The sequence below is a fragment of the Podarcis raffonei genome, chromosome 4, assembly GCF_027172205.1.
Source record: "Podarcis raffonei isolate rPodRaf1 chromosome 4, rPodRaf1.pri, whole genome shotgun sequence".
Taxonomy (NCBI): domain Eukaryota; kingdom Metazoa; phylum Chordata; class Lepidosauria; order Squamata; family Lacertidae; genus Podarcis; species Podarcis raffonei.
The window spans coordinates 15,586,428-15,606,933 of record NC_070605.1 but is presented as its reverse complement, the minus strand read 5'-3'; the positions used below and the strand labels follow the sequence as shown (position 1 = coordinate 15,606,933).

At 43.3% G+C, this 20,506-nt stretch overlaps 1 protein-coding gene across 3 annotated transcripts in view; it reads right to left on the bottom strand.

The window, feature by feature from the left end:
• Window positions 1-20,506, bottom strand: part of TMEM135 (transmembrane protein 135) — a 184,830-nt gene that overhangs the window by 5,707 nt on the left and 158,617 nt on the right. For 2 of the 3 annotated variants that reach the window (XM_053385540.1, XM_053385542.1), the window contains 8 exons: window positions 19,148-19,189; window positions 18,393-18,539; window positions 15,575-15,644; window positions 5,156-5,323; window positions 3,008-3,071; window positions 2,488-2,564; window positions 783-881; window positions 199-266 (listed from right to left, as the gene is read on the bottom strand). In XM_053385540.1, coding sequence (XP_053241515.1) covers window positions 199-266; window positions 783-881; window positions 2,488-2,564; window positions 3,008-3,071; window positions 5,156-5,323; window positions 15,575-15,644; window positions 18,393-18,539; window positions 19,148-19,189 — 735 coding nt within the window. The remainder of the gene's footprint in view (window positions 1-198; window positions 267-782; window positions 882-2,487; window positions 2,565-3,007; window positions 3,072-5,155; window positions 5,324-15,574; window positions 15,645-18,392; window positions 18,540-19,147; window positions 19,190-20,506) is intronic. The other variant, XM_053385541.1, reaches the window with a different exon arrangement.

Below are 20,506 nucleotides of genomic sequence, written 5' to 3'. Positions count from 1 at the left end.
ATTCAAAGGGAATTGTGCTTTCCTGACCGCAACCATCCTATATTTTTAATATACAGCCAGTAAGATACTTTGGGGTGGTTCTTCTTTCTGATGGCCTCACTTAGCAGACTATGGACTTTTCTCCCAAGAAAGAGTACCAAACTTCTTACAGAACTGCAATCTGCAACTGCTCTATTAAAATCACTGCTGGTTACTTACCTTCCCCTTGTTAGCCGTAATAGAAATTTCCAATATGAAGGTCTCAAGTTTTGAACTTCCATCACGGCCTACAACAACAAAATCTGAATTTAACCATATTCTTATTCTTATTATTTCAATTTATATACCACCCTTTATCAAAAGATCCCAGGGTAGTGTACAACACTAAGAACACATTTTACGGAGCCTCCATAATAAAAAAGCGTAAGAAAGACATAATAAAAAGCATAACAACAGACAGCGTAATAATAAAATAATCATAAAAACAGTCCCACCAGCCACAGATTTAACGTCACACAAAGGAAGGAATGGGTTCAAATCCAATGGCTGCTCAAGTCAGCAGACAGCTGCGGCTACATGTTCCGGGAACACACACTCTACCCCTGAAAGCCTCAGCAAGTCTTCTCGTCTAACAGCATAAAAAAAGCTCTAGCAATCTTGCTATTGGGAAACACAGGAAGGAGGCTACCGACCTTTGTACACAGGGTCAAACTGTCTCCTTGCTTCTAAATATTTTTACTCAACTGTGATTCATTGATTCAGACACACATCGAGCAGTTTCCAACTAAAGATTGAACACTTACTGCCTGGAAGCAGATGGCTGTGGACACAGCGTAGATGATACTGTCGGCATGGGGAAAATAAGGGACCTTTCCAGCTTCGATGCCTTTGAAATACATGGCCTGTTAAATGAAAGAAACACAGAGCAAAGTATTCTTACAAAGGCAAGAGATGCAGTGGAGCCGAGAGTAGCCACTGCTTCCACTTTATGCCTTCCTGCTCCAAAAATGCCAGGTGTCGAAGGAAGAAACGACCAATTTCTGCGAGGCAAAGTGGGAAAGTGAAGAAGGAAGGAGAAGGGAGGAGCTAAGAGGGTAGCTTCCTGTTTGAATTCTTTATTTCATATTTTTTTTGCAAACTTGCAATGCTGCCTATTGACCGCCAGGTGGCGCCAAACCTAAATCCCAATCTGGCCTAAGGTTTTACAGAGTCTCCAGAATGCTGGGGGAAATGTCCAAATTCTGTGACAAGGAAACATTGTAGACTACCTAAATGATTTTGCGTAGCTTACAATGCATCTCTTTTTAGCATGGAACTGAGTGAGGAAGAGGGGGACCGTACTAAGACGACACGATCAGTTGCAGCAGGAGTGGGAATAAACTCCGGGAATGATATGGGGCAGTACTTACATGTTTGCAGTTTTGCTACTTATCGTATTTTTCCGTGTATAAGACTATGTTTTTCCCCAATTTTTTAAAGTTTAAAATTGGGGGTTATCTTATACATGGAATGTTTAAAATATTTATTTCTTAATCTGGGGCTCAAAAAATAGGGGTCATCTTATACATGGGGGCGTCTTATAGACAGAAAAATACAGGTATTTTTAGTGTAAACAGCTGCCTAACATCATATTGAATTAGAGGATATTTTACATCCAAGCAATATAACTGCCTCCTACATAGTGTTGGTGCTTCTTTCTTTCTTTCTTTCTTTCTTTCTTTCTTTCTTTCTTTCTTTCTTAGAGCAGTAACTAATCAGCCCTCTAAAAGCTACTTGAAATGGCATGCTCTTTCGAAGCATTTTTGGTTTTCCTTTAAAAAACAACAATGGAGGCTTATTTTTATCTGCACCGTTTCTCCTCCTAAGCAACACGTCCCTCTTTGGTCGGCTAGTTTTTGGCCGCCATGACGTGGCAATTCATGCAGAGATTCTGCTTTCCTTAGTGCCCTGGAGAGAATAAGCAGCCGCTGTGTGGTGCAATATTACACAGCAAGTCTGGAACCAGTAGACCTCATCATTTAGTGAAGTGAAAAGATACAAAAGGGAAAAGCCAACAGATGCATGAAATGCTATCCTTCCAAGCTGATTCCTGGTGTTATTTCGATCGGAGCTGCTTTTCCTCAAGGGAAAAATTAACATGTGGAAGCAACCTTTTAGCTTAAAATACAAGATGATATACCAGCTCAGCAACAAAGCAAGCATACAAACATCATTGCACTCAGGTTGCTGTTCTCAAAGAAGCATCCTGCACCTGCTGGTCTGTGCCTTTTCCATTATTATTATTATTATTATTATTATTATTATTATTATTATTATTATGTTGTAGGGTATCCTTGTTCTGTTGCCCATCCACACAGAACTCCGCCTTCCTAAAATGAAAATATGCAGGTCAGATGTGAGTGTAACAGACCCACTGGCTCCAAACTGCTACAAAGGAGTAGATGTGCTCAGAATTTTCTTCCTCCCAAATGTTTTACACACACACACACAAAGCCACAACACACTTACCTCTACTAGTTTGGAAGCCAGGTACATAGAGATAGTAGTACTTTTGTAGAACATCATTGACATTCCTGCCAAGGACCCTGGATGAACAAGAAACAAATCGGTCACATTTTTTACCATGTACTACATGAAATTCTGTAGCAACAATGATCCAAATAAGGGATAACAGAGCTTAGGAGTCCAGCAAGATCACACCAGACACAGTCCACAATCAAAATTCACACAGTGGCCAGGAAGATGACTTTGGATGCCCAAAGGCAGGGCTAAGGGGTTTTTTCTTTGCTGACAGAAGCTGGACGTATTGCAAACATTCTGGCCAATTCTTGCAACATCTCGGGAACTAAGCTGATCTCCAACGGAGGCTTCCTCACTGCTCCCATCCCAAAATCGACAAAACCGTATGAAACAAGGAAGCAGAGGGCTCAGGTTCCAAACCAGCATCTCTCTAGTGGGTAGGGAAATACATGGAAAGTTCTAGCCCTGGGCAAGTGGGCCACTGCCATGGAGAAACATGGAGGTATACCTGCAATAAGTGCATGCAGTTCATCGTCCAGGTTCCGCACCCAGCGCAGGAAGCAGCTTGTACCCTGCATTTTGAGGATAATCACATCAACCTTGTTAGAGCTATAATCTAGTAACAAAGCACTCAATTATATCTTAAAAATTTAATCAAGTCAACTTAAACCCTCTGATTACGGCTCTGGCTCTTGATGAACACTTAGTAGCTGCTCAGCACGATGATTTATAAAGTAATCTCAACGTGGTATTTGGAGATAGACTAGAAGGTCAGTCTGAAACAAGGACAAAGCCTCAGCCAAATCTGAAATTGTTCATATATACACAGCCTCTTTGTTTTTCAAAATATCATTTGCTTCCTTTCTATACATTTCACCCAAACTGCTCCTCACCTGAGTCAATATACTACTTGGCTGCTTGAAAACTGCCAATAGGAAGGAATTGCTTCCAGACATTCAGCACATTATTTGGAAGGGGGGGTAAGAATTCTGGAGTGTACTGCTTGGGGGGGTCATATTTATGCTAGTGGAAAAAGCTCTCTGTATGTAGTAAACTGGTGCTTCAGGGAAAGAGACTCCCCCTCTGGTGTGCTAGCTTCATATACGCAGGGAGCTAATTACATGGGAGAGCATTAAAAAGTAAGATATCCCCTGCCTTGCAATCTAAGAGTACAATTCAGAATTCTGCCACCAGCACTTTTAGGGTCCTAGAAGGTATACAAGAGAGGCTAGAGCAAAAGGCTTTCTAGAGGAAAAGTTCCAAAGTGCATTGGCCTTAGAAAGAGTGAGCATACAGGTAAACTTGAAAGATTGCTTGGCTATAGCGTCATTTACCGTATTTTTCGCTCCATAAGGCGCACCTGATCATAAGGCACACCTAGTTTCTAGAGGCAGGTATTCAAGAAAAAAAATATTATTTAAAGGGAGTGCTGAGCAGAGCCTGTATGCATCCCAGGCTCTGCTCAGAGCTCCCTTTCACAAGCCGCAAAAGCCCGCAGAAGCCGCGCACTCTTTAAAGGGTGTGCGGCTTCTACTGGCTTTTCTACGAGGTGGGGGAATTCCCTCACCTCCCGCAAAAGCCCGCAGAAGCCGCGCCCTCTTTAGAGGGCGCGCGGCTCTTGGGGGCTTTTCCCTGAGGAGGGAGAAGGGACTGACTGTCTGCGTCAGTCCCTTCTCCCACCTCGTAGAAAAGCCCACAGGAGCTGCGAGCTCTTTAAAGGGTGCGTGGCTCCTGTGGGCTTTTCTATGAGGTGGGAGAAGGGACTGATGCGGCCAGTCAGTCCCTTCTCTCTCCTGGGGAAAAGCCCGCAAGAGCCGCACGGAGCTTGTGTGCGGCTCTTGGGGGCTTTTCCCGCCTGCCTCCCCCCTGCACTCGCTCCATAGGACGCACACACATTTCCCCTTGCTTTTTAGGAGGGAAGAAGTGTGTCTTATGGAGCAAAAAAATACGGTATATATAGCCTCGAGTGGTGTGGTTGCTCTCAGAGAGTCTGGTGGGTTGCTCAAGAGTAGAACAATGCAATCTGCCATAATCAAATGAGTAGAATATCAGTATAGAACCCGGAGCAGTGTAGGAGAAATTATGAAGGCAGAAACCACACCTCTCCAAGCAGTAGGCGAATGGTGCTGTGTTGCACTAATAAATGAAGATTTCTCTCTGTCTTGCAAACAAGATATGTGTCATGCCTTTCAGACTCCCAGTTCACTGACGCATTCTAAAACTGTTCATCAAATTGACTCCCTCACCTCTTTTCAAGCTAAGCTTGCTTCCTTTTTGTTTGTTTTTTCCCTTTTAAGTTACAAAACAATGTCGCCCGGCAGTGGTTACAAAATTCCTCCATGGTCAAGGAAACCGAAATCAAGGGGATTCTCCCCACTTGCGACCAAACGAGCCAATATTCTACTAATGCTCAATAAAAATCCTCCCCATTTAGTAAAAAGACACACACACCCCACAATTCCACTTGCTGATTAGTGCCCTTAATGCAATTTATTTTTTAAAGAAAAAAGATGGTCCAGATGAGTGTGTGGTAGGCTATGTGGCTCGGTCCCTAGAATGATACAGATGCTCGTTAAATATTTCTGCTGCTGCAAAGGAGCAACTTTAGGATAATTAAATTCCAACTTTTTAACTTTTCAGCACTTTAGAAACTTACTTTGTATATACTGACAAATGACCCCAGAAAAGCCCCGAGCTGGAAATTTTCTTTGTTGTAGAGGAGCGAGAGCAGCCGGGAAGGTTTTGTAAACAGATGCCGGAATGCTGATGGGATCCGAAGGCAACACTGGATCAAGTAACCAACGCTAAACATCCTAATGAAGCCCTAGAGAAGATATTAAGAACGTGACATTTAGAGAGAGGGAGGCAGAGCAAATGAAAGAAAAACAGCCGTGTCAGGAACTTCACAGATAAATCTCACTTATAAAACAAAACCTTGGGAAGGTATGCTGTGCAAACATTCACAGAAACATAACCTTGGAACTTACAATCAAAAGGTCCATCTAGTTTCCTCCTTTTCTCCATTCCCAAGGGTTTCAGAGTGTAAAATTTCTCCCTGTGAGTTCAAACTAAATTGTGCTCAGAGTAGACCCACTAGAAGTAAGGAACCCAACATGGCCATGTTCATTAATTTCAGTGGGTCTACTCTGAGTGAAATTTAATTGAATACCAACCATAGCTTATTACATTTTTACCCAACCCTTCATCCAAGGAGCTTGGGGGTCACCTTCATTTTCATATAAACCCTGTAAGGAAGGCTAGGCTGAGGGATGGTAAACAGCGGAAGTCATGGGTTCAACCCCCAAACGGGGCCACCTGAATATTCCTGCCCCGCTGGGGGTTGGACTAGATGACCCTCACGGCCCCTTCCAACTCTACAAATCAATGATTCCATATCTGAAGGGCACCCAGTGACCTCTGTGGCTGCACCTACCCTGTGCCAGACCAACAAGTCAATCATTATGCCCCACTGGCTCTCTGTAGACATTCAACCACCTGCTCCAGTCAGGAGGAGGACTGAGCCCGATTCTCTGCCCAACCCAAAATTCTCTGTGTCAAGTGGGCCCTTAGACCAAGGGTAGACCACCCACTCCTTGGCGCATTCCCTTTGGTGTAACATGGCAGCTGTTCGCCTCTTGTGTCAGCTGATGGCCCTTGAAAGACTGACAACAACCAGAACAGCGCAGGGCAAGAAATAGAGAATTATTCCACTACAGTCTCCTCTAACGTCGTAGCGACAGTAGGAGCATCTGAGGCCTGGAAGCTTGCTGGGGAAGTGGGGGGGACTTATTAACACTTCTGATTTTCCAGTGCTATCTGCATCTGCAATAAACATGCGCAACAGTTCAGCAAAGAAGGCAGGTGAGGGGCGTGACACTTGCTTGTTCCAACAGCTATTTCCAGGCTAGGAGATTCAGCGGCAGAATGGGGGTCAGGACATCGGAGCTTTTTTTTCTAGAAAAATAGGTGCTCACCGTAAAGTTACAGTAAGTGCCACACTTTTTAACAACAAAGAAGAGGTGCTGGTGCTGCGTACCTTTGAGCACTCCTTGGAAAAAAACAACACTTTGCCAGAGATCTATGGGAAAGGCAGGGGCAGGAACCTTTTTCAGAATGAGGGCTGCATGCTCATCTCGGCAACCTTTGTGGGGGGGCACATGTCTCTAGTGGAGGGGGGGCAGAGGCAAAAGCAGGCGGAGCAATGCATGTTTTTCCCCCTTTGTGCAGTAGAATAGTTTTCTACCCACACCCCTTCTCTATCCTCAAACCAGGCAAGCAAGAGGCATTATCAGAGTTCAAAGACACATCCCAGCCATGCAAAAATACTCAAGGAGAGAGGGAACTAGGGCTGGTGAGGGCAGTGTTCAAAATTCCCTGGGTGCCAGGCGTGTCCTGCCACTGGTGCAGATCCAATTGCAACTGTGTGGAGATTTCCGAGCGCCAGGTTGGCAGCTGACATCTCCTTTGAGTTAGCTGACTCGTGCAGAGCCAAAGACGTGTGTCTTGTGCTTCTGTGCTGCCGTGTAACTCATGGACCCCTTGCTGGGCATCTTAGTCCTCCATCATCACATCAAGCAAAGTAAGTGTAGGGCTGAGTACAGATCTATGGTGCCACAACCTTTCCATGGGTCACCCTAATGGAACTCGCAGGCCACAGTTAAAAAATTTCCAGTTAATACCATTTCCACTGTTCTCCTCCTTGCATACTGGGGCAAGTGAACTGTTGTAAGGGTAGGCTACAGTCAAGCAATGTAACTGAGATAATACAATCATAGAGTTTCAGCATTGGAAGGGACCGCAAGGGTCCTCTAGTCCAACCCCTGGCAAATAGACATGCTGTTGTGATGCCAACAGGGCCGGATTTAGGTTTGATGAGGCCCTAAGCTACTGAAGGTAATGGGGCCCTTTATATGTCCAGCTGTCCTTTGTCAACAACAAATTGTCACTGTTTTTTGTGTTGAATATATGCTATATGGTACTTTATGGACCTAATAGGTATCTAAAGCCATTTGCACATAACAAAACATGAATTTTATCAAAGTAATTGTTGAACTTATCTTGTATTTTGGAAATGTACATCCGGGTGTTTTTTTTCTTTTAGATTTTTTGGGGGGCCCCAAGAGAGTGGAGCCCTAAGCTATAGCTTGTTTAGCTTATACGTAAATCCAGCACTGGGTGCCAGTAACCTAGGTTTAAGGTGACATTTGGCGCCTAACATATGTATATGAGTTTCCAACACTGGCCTGGGGAAATTCCAAAGAGACAGATAGAGAGACTTGGAGAGTTCCACCCTCCTCTTACAGGTTGATATCCACTAAATCATACTCAGAGCAGCCTTAAGTTACTTACGACCATACTCCTCTGAGCATGTTCAACACTGCATCTCACCCATATACACCTTTGCCCTGCCCTGGTTAACTCTTCCTTGTTTTATTATTTTTGGAATATATTCTATGCCACATCAAAAACTTCAGTTAATAGCTTGAGTCTGAATACTGCAAATGAATAAGCACACATGTCTCCCTCCCTTCTTTTTTCACTTAATTTGAAGGCAGGTTCCCCATGAAAAGTTCAGGAATGTTAACTTAATGGAGAAAAGAAACATTCAGATGCGCAATATATTTATTTTTCTCCTTAAATCCATGCCAATGGTACAGAAAAGGAAACAATGAGATGGGGAAAGCCTTATGCCTCGCGCTCAAACATCTGGAAGACTGTGGGAACTCTGAAAACAAAGATCTTCCTGAGAACACAAGCACTGGACAGCTATATTCAATCTCCAGCGTATTCAATTCCTGGGTTCTTTCAACAAGCACTCTGCAAGGTGTCTTGCGAAGCATGCACTAAAGCAAAAGGAAATCCATGTACTGAACCGTTAAAGCTGCTCAGCCAATGTTAACAATATGTGGTTTGTTTCCATGTGCAGTCCAACTTCTGGGTGCATTAGTACAGAAGCTAAGAACATGGGGGGAAATCCTGCTGCATCAGACCAAGGCCCCATCTAGTACGGCTTCTCAACAGCGGCCTGCCAGAAAGCTCTGCAAAGCCCACAGGCAAGAGCAGGAAGGTTGCTTGTCCTCAGCATCCAGAATTAAGAACTCTCAAATGCCAACCATCATGGCAAATAGCAACTGAGAGTCACACCCTCCATGGATTTGTCTATCCTCCCTTGCAAGGCTCTACCACGTATTAGGAGCGGATTCCCTGCGTTAATTACATATTGAGTAATCTCTCCTAAATGTACTGCCAGTTAATTTTAGACCAGCCTCTGGGTGCAGTGGGAAGGCAGGACGAGGGCTAATAAATGAGTCTGAATCCTGGCAAGATAGAAGCTATGTGGGCGAATGGTTCTTGGATCCAGAAAGCAAGTCAGTTGCCTGTCCTGGATGGGGCTGCACTCTCCCAGAAGGAGCAGGTGTATATTCTGGGTGTGCTCTGGGAACCAGCTCCATCACTGGAGGCATACTTATTTGAAAGCATTCCCACAGCAAAGTCTTCCAGCTGACACATCGGGGAGCAGGCTAACCCACAGTGATACAATTGAGACAAGGGCTGCATCGTAGCTCACCCTCCTCCCAAAGAAACTTGAACTTAGCGCTGGCAGGCACACCACCTTCTGAGCACAATTTTAGTTGGGACAACTCTGTTTTGCAATAAACTGCACCCATCCAGGTTGAGAGCTTGTGAATGGGGGCTCAAATACAACAAAATCCATTCTATTGTGTTCGATATTGTGCCAATAGCTATAATTCTAATCCATGCATCAAATGAAAGATTTCACAGGTGCAGAAAGTCTACCATGAGATATAAAAGAGCAGAGTAATTTTAACCAACTTTTATGGCCCGATATGCCCTCTCTGCTAAGGATTACTTTGTGAAACGGGTTTTCGAAAAATGATTAAAGGCTTCAAAGACCTCTTCCATGTATACTCTTGCAAATATCACCATGCAGATGAATCCTGTTCAGCAGACATATTTTAAAAAACCTGACTCCATTTCTCACACTGAAACTCAGTACTAGGTAAATATTCAAAACAGAGAATAACAAATCAGATTGCTGCAGGTGCAACACATTCATAAATGAGGCTGGGGTGACTTACTGCTTACTCGTTTTATTGGCTAATTTTCTCCTATGTATCTGCTCCCCTAGCCAACCTCTAAACTCATGGCACTTTCAGTACAGGTTGTAGTCATAACAATGACGATATCAGCATGGATCATGAGATCTAAACATTGCCTGTTTCTTATTTAGCACCAACTTTTCTATATGTATGGTTTCTCTTTTTCTCTTTCTTCCAAGGTTTATTCCTTGTTCCCTTTCTTAACCTTTACAAAACAGGCTCTTGCAATACTCCATTTGTTCCACAAGTTAAGCTTCCATACAATTAATTGTATGTCACCTTACCAGGGGTTTGGTACAGGGATAAGGTTACCTCTAAGTGCCACAGTGGTTACTAAACCAGTCTGAGAATGCTCACAGCTTGTCCCGTGAATTATTCTCACCACGAGGATCAACATCCCCTTAGTACAATTCCCACCCACCTCTTCCTGCAAAACTTACTTGTGCGTTGGAGCCATTACGTAAAAGCGCCCTTGCCTCCAACCATTGTTTGCCATTATTATCATTGTTATTGTTATTTTACTGGAGGGGGAAGGAAATTTGCTACATCTTTGCCTTTGGTCACGCAGCAAATTCAGCGTAAACAGAGATGGGTCAGTGGGAAACTTGTGATGGAACTTCTGTTTCCTATCACAAAAGGAACACACAGACCAGCCCCCCATCTTCTTTGAGGCTCTCTATAAACATTCCAAATTACTTGCACACCAGTAAAAGGTCAAGAGGGAAGCAAAGATAAACCTCTGTATCAGAGGTAGGCCTCCAGAGGTTTTGGGTGACAGTTGCCATCACACCTGACCATTGGCCATGCTGGCTTGGGCTGGAAGGCACCACAATGACTACCCCTGCTCTATATTCATTTTTTAATTATTATTCCCTGAGTGAATATCCCACTTCTCTAGACTAGGCTCTTGAAATGTCTAATGTGCAATAACTGGCTGTGCCATCTATTGTTCCAAGACTGATGAATTTTAAGTACTGGCCACTTTTTGAATTGGGAAAATTTATTTGTTAAGCGCATTTTGTCCAGGGAAGACATATGGACATAGGAAGAGCCCTGAAAGAGCAGAGCAAAGGTCCATCTATCTCATTAACAGTGACCAACCAGAGGCCTATGGAGAACCCTCAAGCTGGAATTAACCACAACAGGACTATCTCCACTTTTCCTGTGGCCGATTGTGCCCACTTTGTGGGAAAACCAGACAAAAGCAATACACAAGCAGGTATGACGATAGGAAGGCAAGCTGTTTGGCAGGAAAGGAACGTCTGACAAATAGGTCAAGCCATTGGCAGCCATCCTTCCCAGACTTTGGGAGGAAGCGGGGAGCCACAACCCTTTCGTAATGAAAATTACAAAACCACGTATGTTCTTTCTTAGAAGACAGCTCCTGCTGATTTTGTCCAGAGACATCCTTAGGAAAAGCTCAACAATGCTGGTAGCTCTCTCAAAAACCTCAAAGCACATGCACCGAGCTCAGAAGAAATTATCAAAATAGCAGGATTTTGCTTCTGTTTAAGTGATATAAAACATGATCACATGAAACCGAGGCCCGGCAACAATGTTCAAAAGTGTTTGTTCCACTTTAGTCTGGCCCGGCTTCTGTAATGTAATACCAAGGAACTTCTACAACTTCGAAATCGAGCTGGACAAGCCTACGGAGCAGATTACAGAGGTTTCTCATCTACCGTCCCAGCTGCAAATCATAGGCTAAGCAGGAACCTAAGTATAGACAACATCAGGCATGGACAACATCAATGCTGGTATAACAATTAAAAGAAACCTGGCTAGGAGGAAAGGGGTATTTGTTTTCTAAAAGAAAGGAGGCACAAGTTGTCTTTAGGCCGGTTTCTCTATATTCCTTAACCAAGATCAAACAATTGACAGGATAATGACTTCACCAGCTACCAAAAGGGATGAGAAACTTGAGAGAAATCAGATGCAGTTTGCTGTATCACACGGAAAAGAAGGGCTATCCAGTTTACACTTTACCTGGAAACTTGAATCCTGCACCAGCAAACTACCATTCAAGTTAATAGGTAGTTCACCTAAACAGATGAATGTCTGCTCACATTGCTTGCTGAACATTTGGCACTGACTTCTTAGGAAACCGATGTCTACTACTTCTGTTACTACTAGCGAGGGAGGCTCCTTTCTATTTTAAATATATCATTTAAGAAAAAATCTCGTTGATATATTTATAGTGCTGATTGCTGTGTGAATATCATTTTACTGGCTCAGTGTATAAGAATTTTGGGTGCGATTAAATGGGCCAGTGAGCATTGATAGCTATGACGGCGGTCATTACTTGAAATATGCATGTACAGTGAAATTGAAACCAGCTAAGACTCTTCAAGTGGAAGACTTTATGTCTTGTGCAGGACTTGAGTCAATGCACAGATTTATAAGTAACTCAAACCATCAACAGCCTCTCTTATTGATTGTCTCCCCTGACAACCAAGAATGTTTAGTGAGTAATTAAAAAAAAGAGATCAACCACTTACAGGTTTCTATGATCAAGCGGTATGCAAATGGTTAAATATATAATTAGAAATAAAAATCTGAAGGTAATCGGCTTTTCCCTATATAACTGGGAACAACAGAATTAAGTTTAAATCACCGCCACCCAGGGAAAACTTTAGAAAGCAGAAATTACACTTTTAAAATTTATTTAAAATATGTGGTTTGCCCATGCTGGCCGGAGTTGATTGGGATTTTATACTAACACATCTGAGGGGCAATAGAATGGGTAGGCCTGGTCTAAAACATGGTGTAAAACTAAGGTCTTTAGTGCTGAGCTGACTAACAAGCCCATAAGGGACGTGGGTGGCGCTGTGGTCTAAACCACTGAGCCTCTTGGGCTTGCTAATCAGAAGGTCGGCAGTTCAAATCCCTGCAAGGGGGTGAGCTCCCGTTGTTCTGTCCCAGCTCCTGCCAACCTAGCAGTTCGAAAGCACGCCAGTGAAAGATAAATAAGTACCGCTGCGGCGGGAAGGTAAATGGTGTTTCCGTGTGCTCTGGTTTCCATCATGGTGTCCCGTTGTGCCAGAAGCGGTTTAGTCAAGCTGGCCACATGACATCAGAAAGCTGTCTGTGAACAAACGCCGGCTTCCTCGACCTGAAAGCGAGATGAGCGCCGCAACCCCATAGTTGCCTTTGACTGGGTGTAACCGTTCAGAGGTCCTTTACCTTTTACCAGCCCATATTCTCCACTGTAGCTGTGTGCCTGCTTATGTCTCAATTCTTAGTGTGGTAACCAAACACACAGAATGAAGTTTCATTCTGTCTGCGTGCCAAAGACGTGTCCATTAAATTTGCAATTTCTATCCCAGTTATCCTGCAAGTTTTGTTATATGTTCGATACAGAACTAAAAGCTGTACTTATGTCTCTGTGGCAACCCAAATCTGTGCTTAAAACAGCGTCACTGGCTTGGGTCATGCTGCTAACCAGCTGGCTGCAATGCACTTCAGGACACTGACAAATGGCAGCTGCGGAAAGCAGACCAGTACATGCAGGAGGCCGAGTCAAAATATGCAGACTGTCAAGCTGCACCTTCTCTTTTACATGCTGTTCTTCACACTTGTTGCCGGAGAGCCATAACAATTTGCTACGAAAATCTGAAGGGGAGAAATATCATGGCCAATAAAACAGCAGACACTTCCCGAAAAGCTGCTTCTCCCCGTACACGTCGCTTCTCAAACGCAAAACCAAAATGAGCTGGAGTCCTACCAAAGGAAATGTGAGCAGGTGCTCCCACCTGTGCCAGTCTAACTGCAGCCAAAACAATCTCCCCGCACAGTTCACTCTTCCAAGGGAAAGAAAACCCACTCCGATCGTATTCTGGGAGAGGATAGTTCATATCAATGGACACGGACTGCCCTTCCTTCGTGCAACAACTGTGAACTTTCTCCCATTACCCTTAAAATACATTCGCAGGCTCGGAGAGTCCAAAAAAAATCTACTCCAATGTGCCAGGGAGGCACAGCTGTATGAGGGCCGCCTCTGCCGAGAACAGCACATTCCTGGTACTTGAGTTGAGGGAACGGCTGCAAGTGCGATCTGTTACACGGTTCTGTGCGCAATTAAATCGGACAAGGCTCTCAGAGCCTCGCTTTTCACTCACTTTAGCAGCTTACCGCAGGCACTAAATGAACACCAGCGACGGTGGTGACCGCGTAAAGAAAAGCGGGCATCTACTGAAGAACCTTTTCAATGAGTCGGTTATGTAAAAGACAGCGCAGAAGGCTTCACATATTGGGAGCTTTGAGATCCCTTTTGCCCGTTGCATCTCTCTTTTTTTAAATGCCTTTAAATGTACTGTCTCCGTACATAAATACAGTGGTACCTCGGGTTAAGTACTTCATTCATTCCGCAGGTCCGTTCTTAACCTGAAACTGTTCTTAACCTGAAGCACCACTTTAGCTAATCGGGCCACCCGCTGCTGCTGCACCGTCAGCGCACAATTTCTGTTCTCATCCTGAAGCAAAGTTCTTAACCCGAGGTACTATTTCTGGGTTAGCGGAGTCTGTAACCTGAAGAGTATGTAACCTGAAGCGTAAGTAACCTGAGGTACCACTGTACGTTATTCGTTTACTGTGGCTAGTAGCCATGGAAAGGCCCATTCTCTGGGAGGGTATTTCTAAAGAACTGGGAAGATACAGTGTGAAGTAACTCTTAGATCAAGTTCAGTGGGGAGGGGTGAGAAATACCACCAGGGGTGTGGAACTGGGGAGACTGGCAGTCCAGAAACCCAGTCAGATGGGCAGGGCATAAATAATAACATTATTATTATTATTATTATTATTATTATTATTATTATTATTATCACCTTACACTGCACTGAATCATCTGTCCCCTATCATTTATGAAGCTTGTGTGCCTGCTCCAACCACACTACAATAGTAATTAAAACCTTAGTTTTAATAAAGCAAGTCGTTCACATAAATGGAATAGACCATGAAAGGATAAAATGCAGTTTTGATGTTTCCTGTTAGATCCCTTGTAGATAATACAGCACAGACACCAAAGAGGAACACTGCATTACCCAAAGACAATGCACTTTTCACACTATGCGCTCTCCCAACTCCCCTCTGCCCTGAACGTTGCAATTGATAGAAATCAAGAAACCACTACTACATTTTTCCAGGTACATGCATACACAAACAGGACCCAGAGCAGGAAAATGTCTCTGTAACCTCTTTGTGACTAGGGATGGATGGATCACTCTTATTTCTGGTCTGTGTCAATTCTACTGTGTATGCTTATTTGTAGGTCTGTTCTGTCCATCTCCACATTAATCTGCAGATAGATTTTTTTAAAGTATGAAATTCATATTTTAAAAGGTACTTAAATATATAATTGCATGTGCATTTTGTCACTAAGTATGTATTTTGTGATGAAATACATATTTATGTATTCAAATACACATTTTGGTACTGATTACTTTATCTCAGTGCATGCACTTATAAAAGAATCCTATCCTAAAATATGAACTTTTATAAGGCATTTTGGTATGTCTTTTGAGGCAAGAACTGTACTGTAAAATTTTAAGAAGTGCAAAATCAGAAGGATAATTGTGCTCCAATCCTTATAAAGTGGTACCTCGGGTTCCATACGCTTCAGGTTACAGACTCTGCTAACCCAGAAATAGTACCTTGGGTTAAGAACTTTGCTTCAGGATGAGAACAGAAATCGTGCAGCGGTGGCAGCGAGAGGCCCCATTAGCTAAAGTGGTACCTCAGGTTAAGAACAGTTTCAGGTTAAGAACGGACCTCCAGAACGAATTAAGTTCTTAACCCGAGGTACCACTATATGAATCTGGGAGGTACAAATTAGCTCAGTTTGTGGACCAAATTTTTTTCCCCTGCATCCATATTTGTGACTTACATCAACTTTTTATATCTAAATAATAGTTTTAAATAGTTTTCTAATGGTGAATTATGTTATTTTTTCCACTCACTTTAACACAATATGAGATGCAATTATCTTCATAATGCTTACAGCATCTGTGCCTTGGCCCATGTTTGCATCTGGAAAATAAACACAAAAAATGGAGCCCTGCATCAGTATTAACCACCAAGTTGCTTTTTGCATACCAAACACATAAATGACCTACTTCCACCAAAATGTGCAGAATGTTCTATAGCTACTTCTTCTTTTGTGCAGTGCAAAATAAATTCCTTTACAATGCTTATAAGTGTGAAGCAAAAAAGAATAAAAAACGTAAAAGTACTTAAAGATCTTGTACAAATAAAGGCAAGACCTTTGTTCTAGGGAGAGCTAACACAGCTAAGAGATTGAATTGCGAACCAGGAAATCCTCTTTTCAAATCTTTCCTTTCCCATGAATTCACTACAAATTTTTTTTTCCTTCCAGTAGCACCTTAAAGACCAACTAAGTTAGTTAGAACTAACTTAGTTGGTCTTTAAGGTGCTACTGGAAGGGGAAAAAATTTTGTTTTGACTATGGCAGACCAACACGGCTACCTATCTGTAACATGAATTCACTAGGTAGCCTCAGAACCACACTAAACATTACATTAAATGAATATTCACATGCATGGGATTTTAAAAATCATCATTATTATTATAAAAAGCCATGGAGGACATTGATCCAGACCGGGACCATGGGACAGGGGGAGAGGCGTTTGATCCTGGCTTGATCATTTTACCCATTGCAATAGTTCCATTTAAAGTAACAGCCCCCTACCCAAGTTGGAAGGAAGCTGCTGCCCGAACCTGGAACTTGTAGAAGAAACAGGATTTTGTGATCTCTGACTTACCGTATTTTTCGCTCCATAAGGCGCACCGGACCATAAGGCGCACCTAGTTTTTAGAGGGGGAAATCCGCTTCTCCCAGAGCTTCTCAGGGCTGCCAGGGAAGCCTGGGATCCCCCCTACCCAAGCCCCAAAGAGCAAAGAAGCCAAGACATCCCGCTCACTGTCTTGGCTTCTGCCATAACCACGCGCAACCTCTCCAGCCGGGAGAAGCTGCGCGCGACTAAAGAAGATCCATCCCGCTCGCTGTCTTGGCCTCTGCCATAGCTGGCCGGAGGAGCTGCTCGCTGTCTCGGCTTCCTTAGCCGCGCACAGCCTCTCCCAGCCGGAAAGGCTGCGTGCGGCTATGGCAGAAACCCCATCTCTTGCAAAAGCACACAGGAGCTGCGCACCCTTTAAAGAGTGTGCAGCTCCTGCAGGCTTTTCTACGAGGAGGGAGAAGGGACTGACTGGCCGCGTCAGTCCCTTCTCCCTCCTGGGGAAAAGCCCACAAGAGCCTTGCAGAGCTTGTGTGCGGCTCTTGGGGGCTTTTCCTGCCTGCCTCCCCCTGCATTCGCTCCATAAGATGCACACACATTTCCCCTTACATTTTAGGAGGGAAAAAGTGTGTCTTATGGAGCGAAAAATACAGTATGTGCATTTTGCACAGAACAAAGTCAGAGGTGAGCCCCCACATCTTGTTCATCTTTATGACTTTGCCCATGTGCTCCATGATGCAACCAGGATTGTGGCAATTGGGCAGCGTGGTCTGCTGGTTGGAAGGCCACAGAAAGGGGCACACAGATGATTGGAAGGTTGCCCTCTAGGTTTAGGGGGAAATTTGTACTCCTTGCAGCTCACAAGACTTCACTTTTCATGAGCATTACTGTTATGTGGAAATTCTACTGTTGTGGATTTGAAAAAGATAAATGCTTTGGGGAGGGCTCTCCAGTTGTTGGGACATATCAGGTTGACTTACAAGAAAATCAATTTGATGCTGGTTCTAGAAATTAGATTTTCTTGTAGTCAAGTATTTGCGGTCTGAGGACAAAATAACATTACTCAATCTTTCGATTGTGCCAAATATTTTTGGAAGCTTTGAATTATGCGCTGCAAAAGCGTATCAGTCATAAATCACCCATGAGGTCAGTTTGTGTAGCAAAAATTGTAATGAGGATGTGATCAAGTTACAGACATTCAGACTCAGTTATATCTGAAAGGAAACATATGGGAGAGAAACTTGATAGAGGATTAGGATTAAGAACTCAATGGTTTTTTTGGTCATATGCAAGTGGGTTGATAGAAATACCAAAGGAAGATCATTCTTCTTAATTGTTAATCATTCGGGCCTTTTCTTGAGAAACTCTGGAATGAGCAGTTTCGTTTCGTGGGGCGACTGCATTGCCAGCTTTCGTTATATCTTGTATGTGTCTCAGATGAATTATCCGGACCTAGACTAATCCAGTGATACACCAAAATGAGCTGTTCAAACCAAGTCTCCTGAAAATCGGACTCTTGGCCTCTCCTATTCAATACAATTTTCAGGCTTTAGGGACTGTTCTTTGTAACATCATGGGAAAGCCTACAGGTCATATATAAAGGCAATGCCCTGGACCAGAAGTGGTTGGCGTTGCTCCTCTGGCCTCCCTAAGTTGAGCATCACTGCTATCTATCTAGGTACCAGGGAGCTCAAGGGAGAAGACTAGCCTTCCCAAGGTCCCTGCTGTCTTGCTCTCTCCCCTCCTTCTTGGTAACTGGCAGCACTGTGTGCCAGGTGTCTGGAATCAAGGCTTCTAGTAGCAGAACTCAAGTGTCACTAAGGTAGCTGGCCAGGGTATGGAGCAGTTGGGAAGTTTTCTGCTCCACTTCAGAGCCACTAGTGTGGATGGCAGAGAACAGCTAACAGTTGAGTGGAAGACAGGTAACACAAAGCGTCAAGCTAAAATGCTCAAATCTCATTCGTCAGTGACTTGGCAAACTGGCTGGCACACCAAATACAAATCCATAAAATTCTACACTCACACTTTGTCCACAAGTTTCTTTGTTGCCGCCACTATGTTCATTCGCTGTGTCATTTCTTCGCTGTGCTTTATTTTTCTCCCTCTCCTTAGAAAGGCTGCTTCCGGTGCAAAAGAATGTGTGGGAATTTCTTCCTTCCCTACAATGAATCTGGAAGAAAAGAAACAGAGATGCACACAAGTCACCAACTACCTGATTTCTGCAGTGCCATTTTCAAACAGTGGATTGCAGTTGCCTCTGGCTAGCCTACTGCTGCAGCAATTTTTATAGCCATGCAATTCCTTAAAATATGGCCTGTTGTCTAAAACTGCAGGTTTTAACGTTCTATTGGAATATAGTATTAAATAATAGTGTTCAGAAAGTAAAAACAAGCAAAACAGGTAAACATATTTTATTAACGAAACGATGTATAAATGCAGGTGCTTTCTTGAGGCATCTGTTATATTAAGCAATGCAGGAGTCAAGGGCAAAATACCACTGTCCAGAACATAAAATTATTCGTGTATTTCTCTTCTAGATGTCGGGGGGGGGAATTATGCAGCACAGAATGAAAGTACTATAAATGGAAGTAGTATATGTTTTTCATCAAAAAAAAAAGAGAAAAGGAAAATGAGAAACAAGGCTGGAAATCATGCTTTGCAAAGAGCTTTTCTTTCCTGCATGTCAAATTTTCTCCATCTATGTTTGCACATATTTCACTCAATCTGGTCTGATCACTTTGGGCAACAAAGGAAAAACACTTGCTTTGTTTTACTTACTTTAGTGCTGAGAATGTAAATCCTTTCAAGCCATCCTTGCACCTGAAATATAAACCAAACATTTTGGGTGTGGTTAATTCAATAGTTCCCAAATTCACAGAGCAGTCAAACAGCAGAGATCATTTAAAGCATCAGAGTCTTGCAACCTTCTTCTATCCAGAGCCAGAAATTCAGAGCTAAGATGTGTAATTATTTCGTTATTGTTTGCCTTTGCAATTTTTTAAATTAGAACGTGTGCAACATAAACTGAACCAAACAGAATTCCCTCCAGATGACCAAAAAGCAGCTTATGTAAGCTTTGGCAAAAGAAAGAAATGCCTCAAGCCCAGCAACGGAAAAAGCCAGTTTGGTTTCCATTTCGACACTTGCCAAGAAGTTCTACCATTCTGCCAGCAGATGTCCCTAATCAGCAGCAATTCAAAAGTCTGTTGCATATGCCAGGAAGTTAACCAAATTAGTAAATCTGCTGCTGGCAAAGGAGGAGCAAGGGGGGCAAGACAGATTTTCTGTCGGTCAAGCGCCAAGGGCAGCTTCTCAGAACGCATTTCATACTCAAGTGCAGATGGCAGCGTACATGGCCACGACACCAGTGACCCCATCAGCCAAGTCACATCTGAGTGGTGCAAATAAGTTTCTGACACAACTTTCCCCTTTAAAGGACACAGAAGCAGCAGCCTTCTAAATGGACTGGCCATACATTAATTTATACCTAATAAATGCTATGGCGACTAGTCACGTAAATATTTCAAAAAGAAGATAATGCTGTGACTTTTTTTTACCATTGTTATAAGAAAGAAAACTGCTCCTTTTCCCTTATAGAGCCCATATAGAGTCCTTATGTAGGTTCTCTATCGGTAGGAGAAAATAACAGAGGCCAATCAGAGAATATTGAGAAGCAAAGCAGCTAGTAAGCATGATCTTTATTAAACTGTTGCAACAGGGTCCTCACACACACACACACACACACACTCCATGCAGGAGGAAGGAGGAACCCAGAACAATGGTGTGCAAGCCCATATATAGACTTTTGAAATTGCAACCCTGTACCTCAAGACCACACCTAATACATCATACATACATCACAGAAGAGGCGGTCTACAGCAGAAAACCTGTCTGCCAGGATACCTGATAATGGTCACTGATTGCATTATTTCGGCAGTCTGGCCATTCCTTTTGAGATACTAAATACTTAGTTCCTGAATCCAGGTCACAGGCTCACCCTATTCATACAGATACGTCCTTAAGACAGGATTTGTGAGCAAAGAGACAATGGGGAGGTTCTCCTATTTCCTTTGTCCTTGCAGAGAAACATTTGAGGTCAATTTGGGAGAGTCAAAATGGTTTCAGGACTTTTTTCCT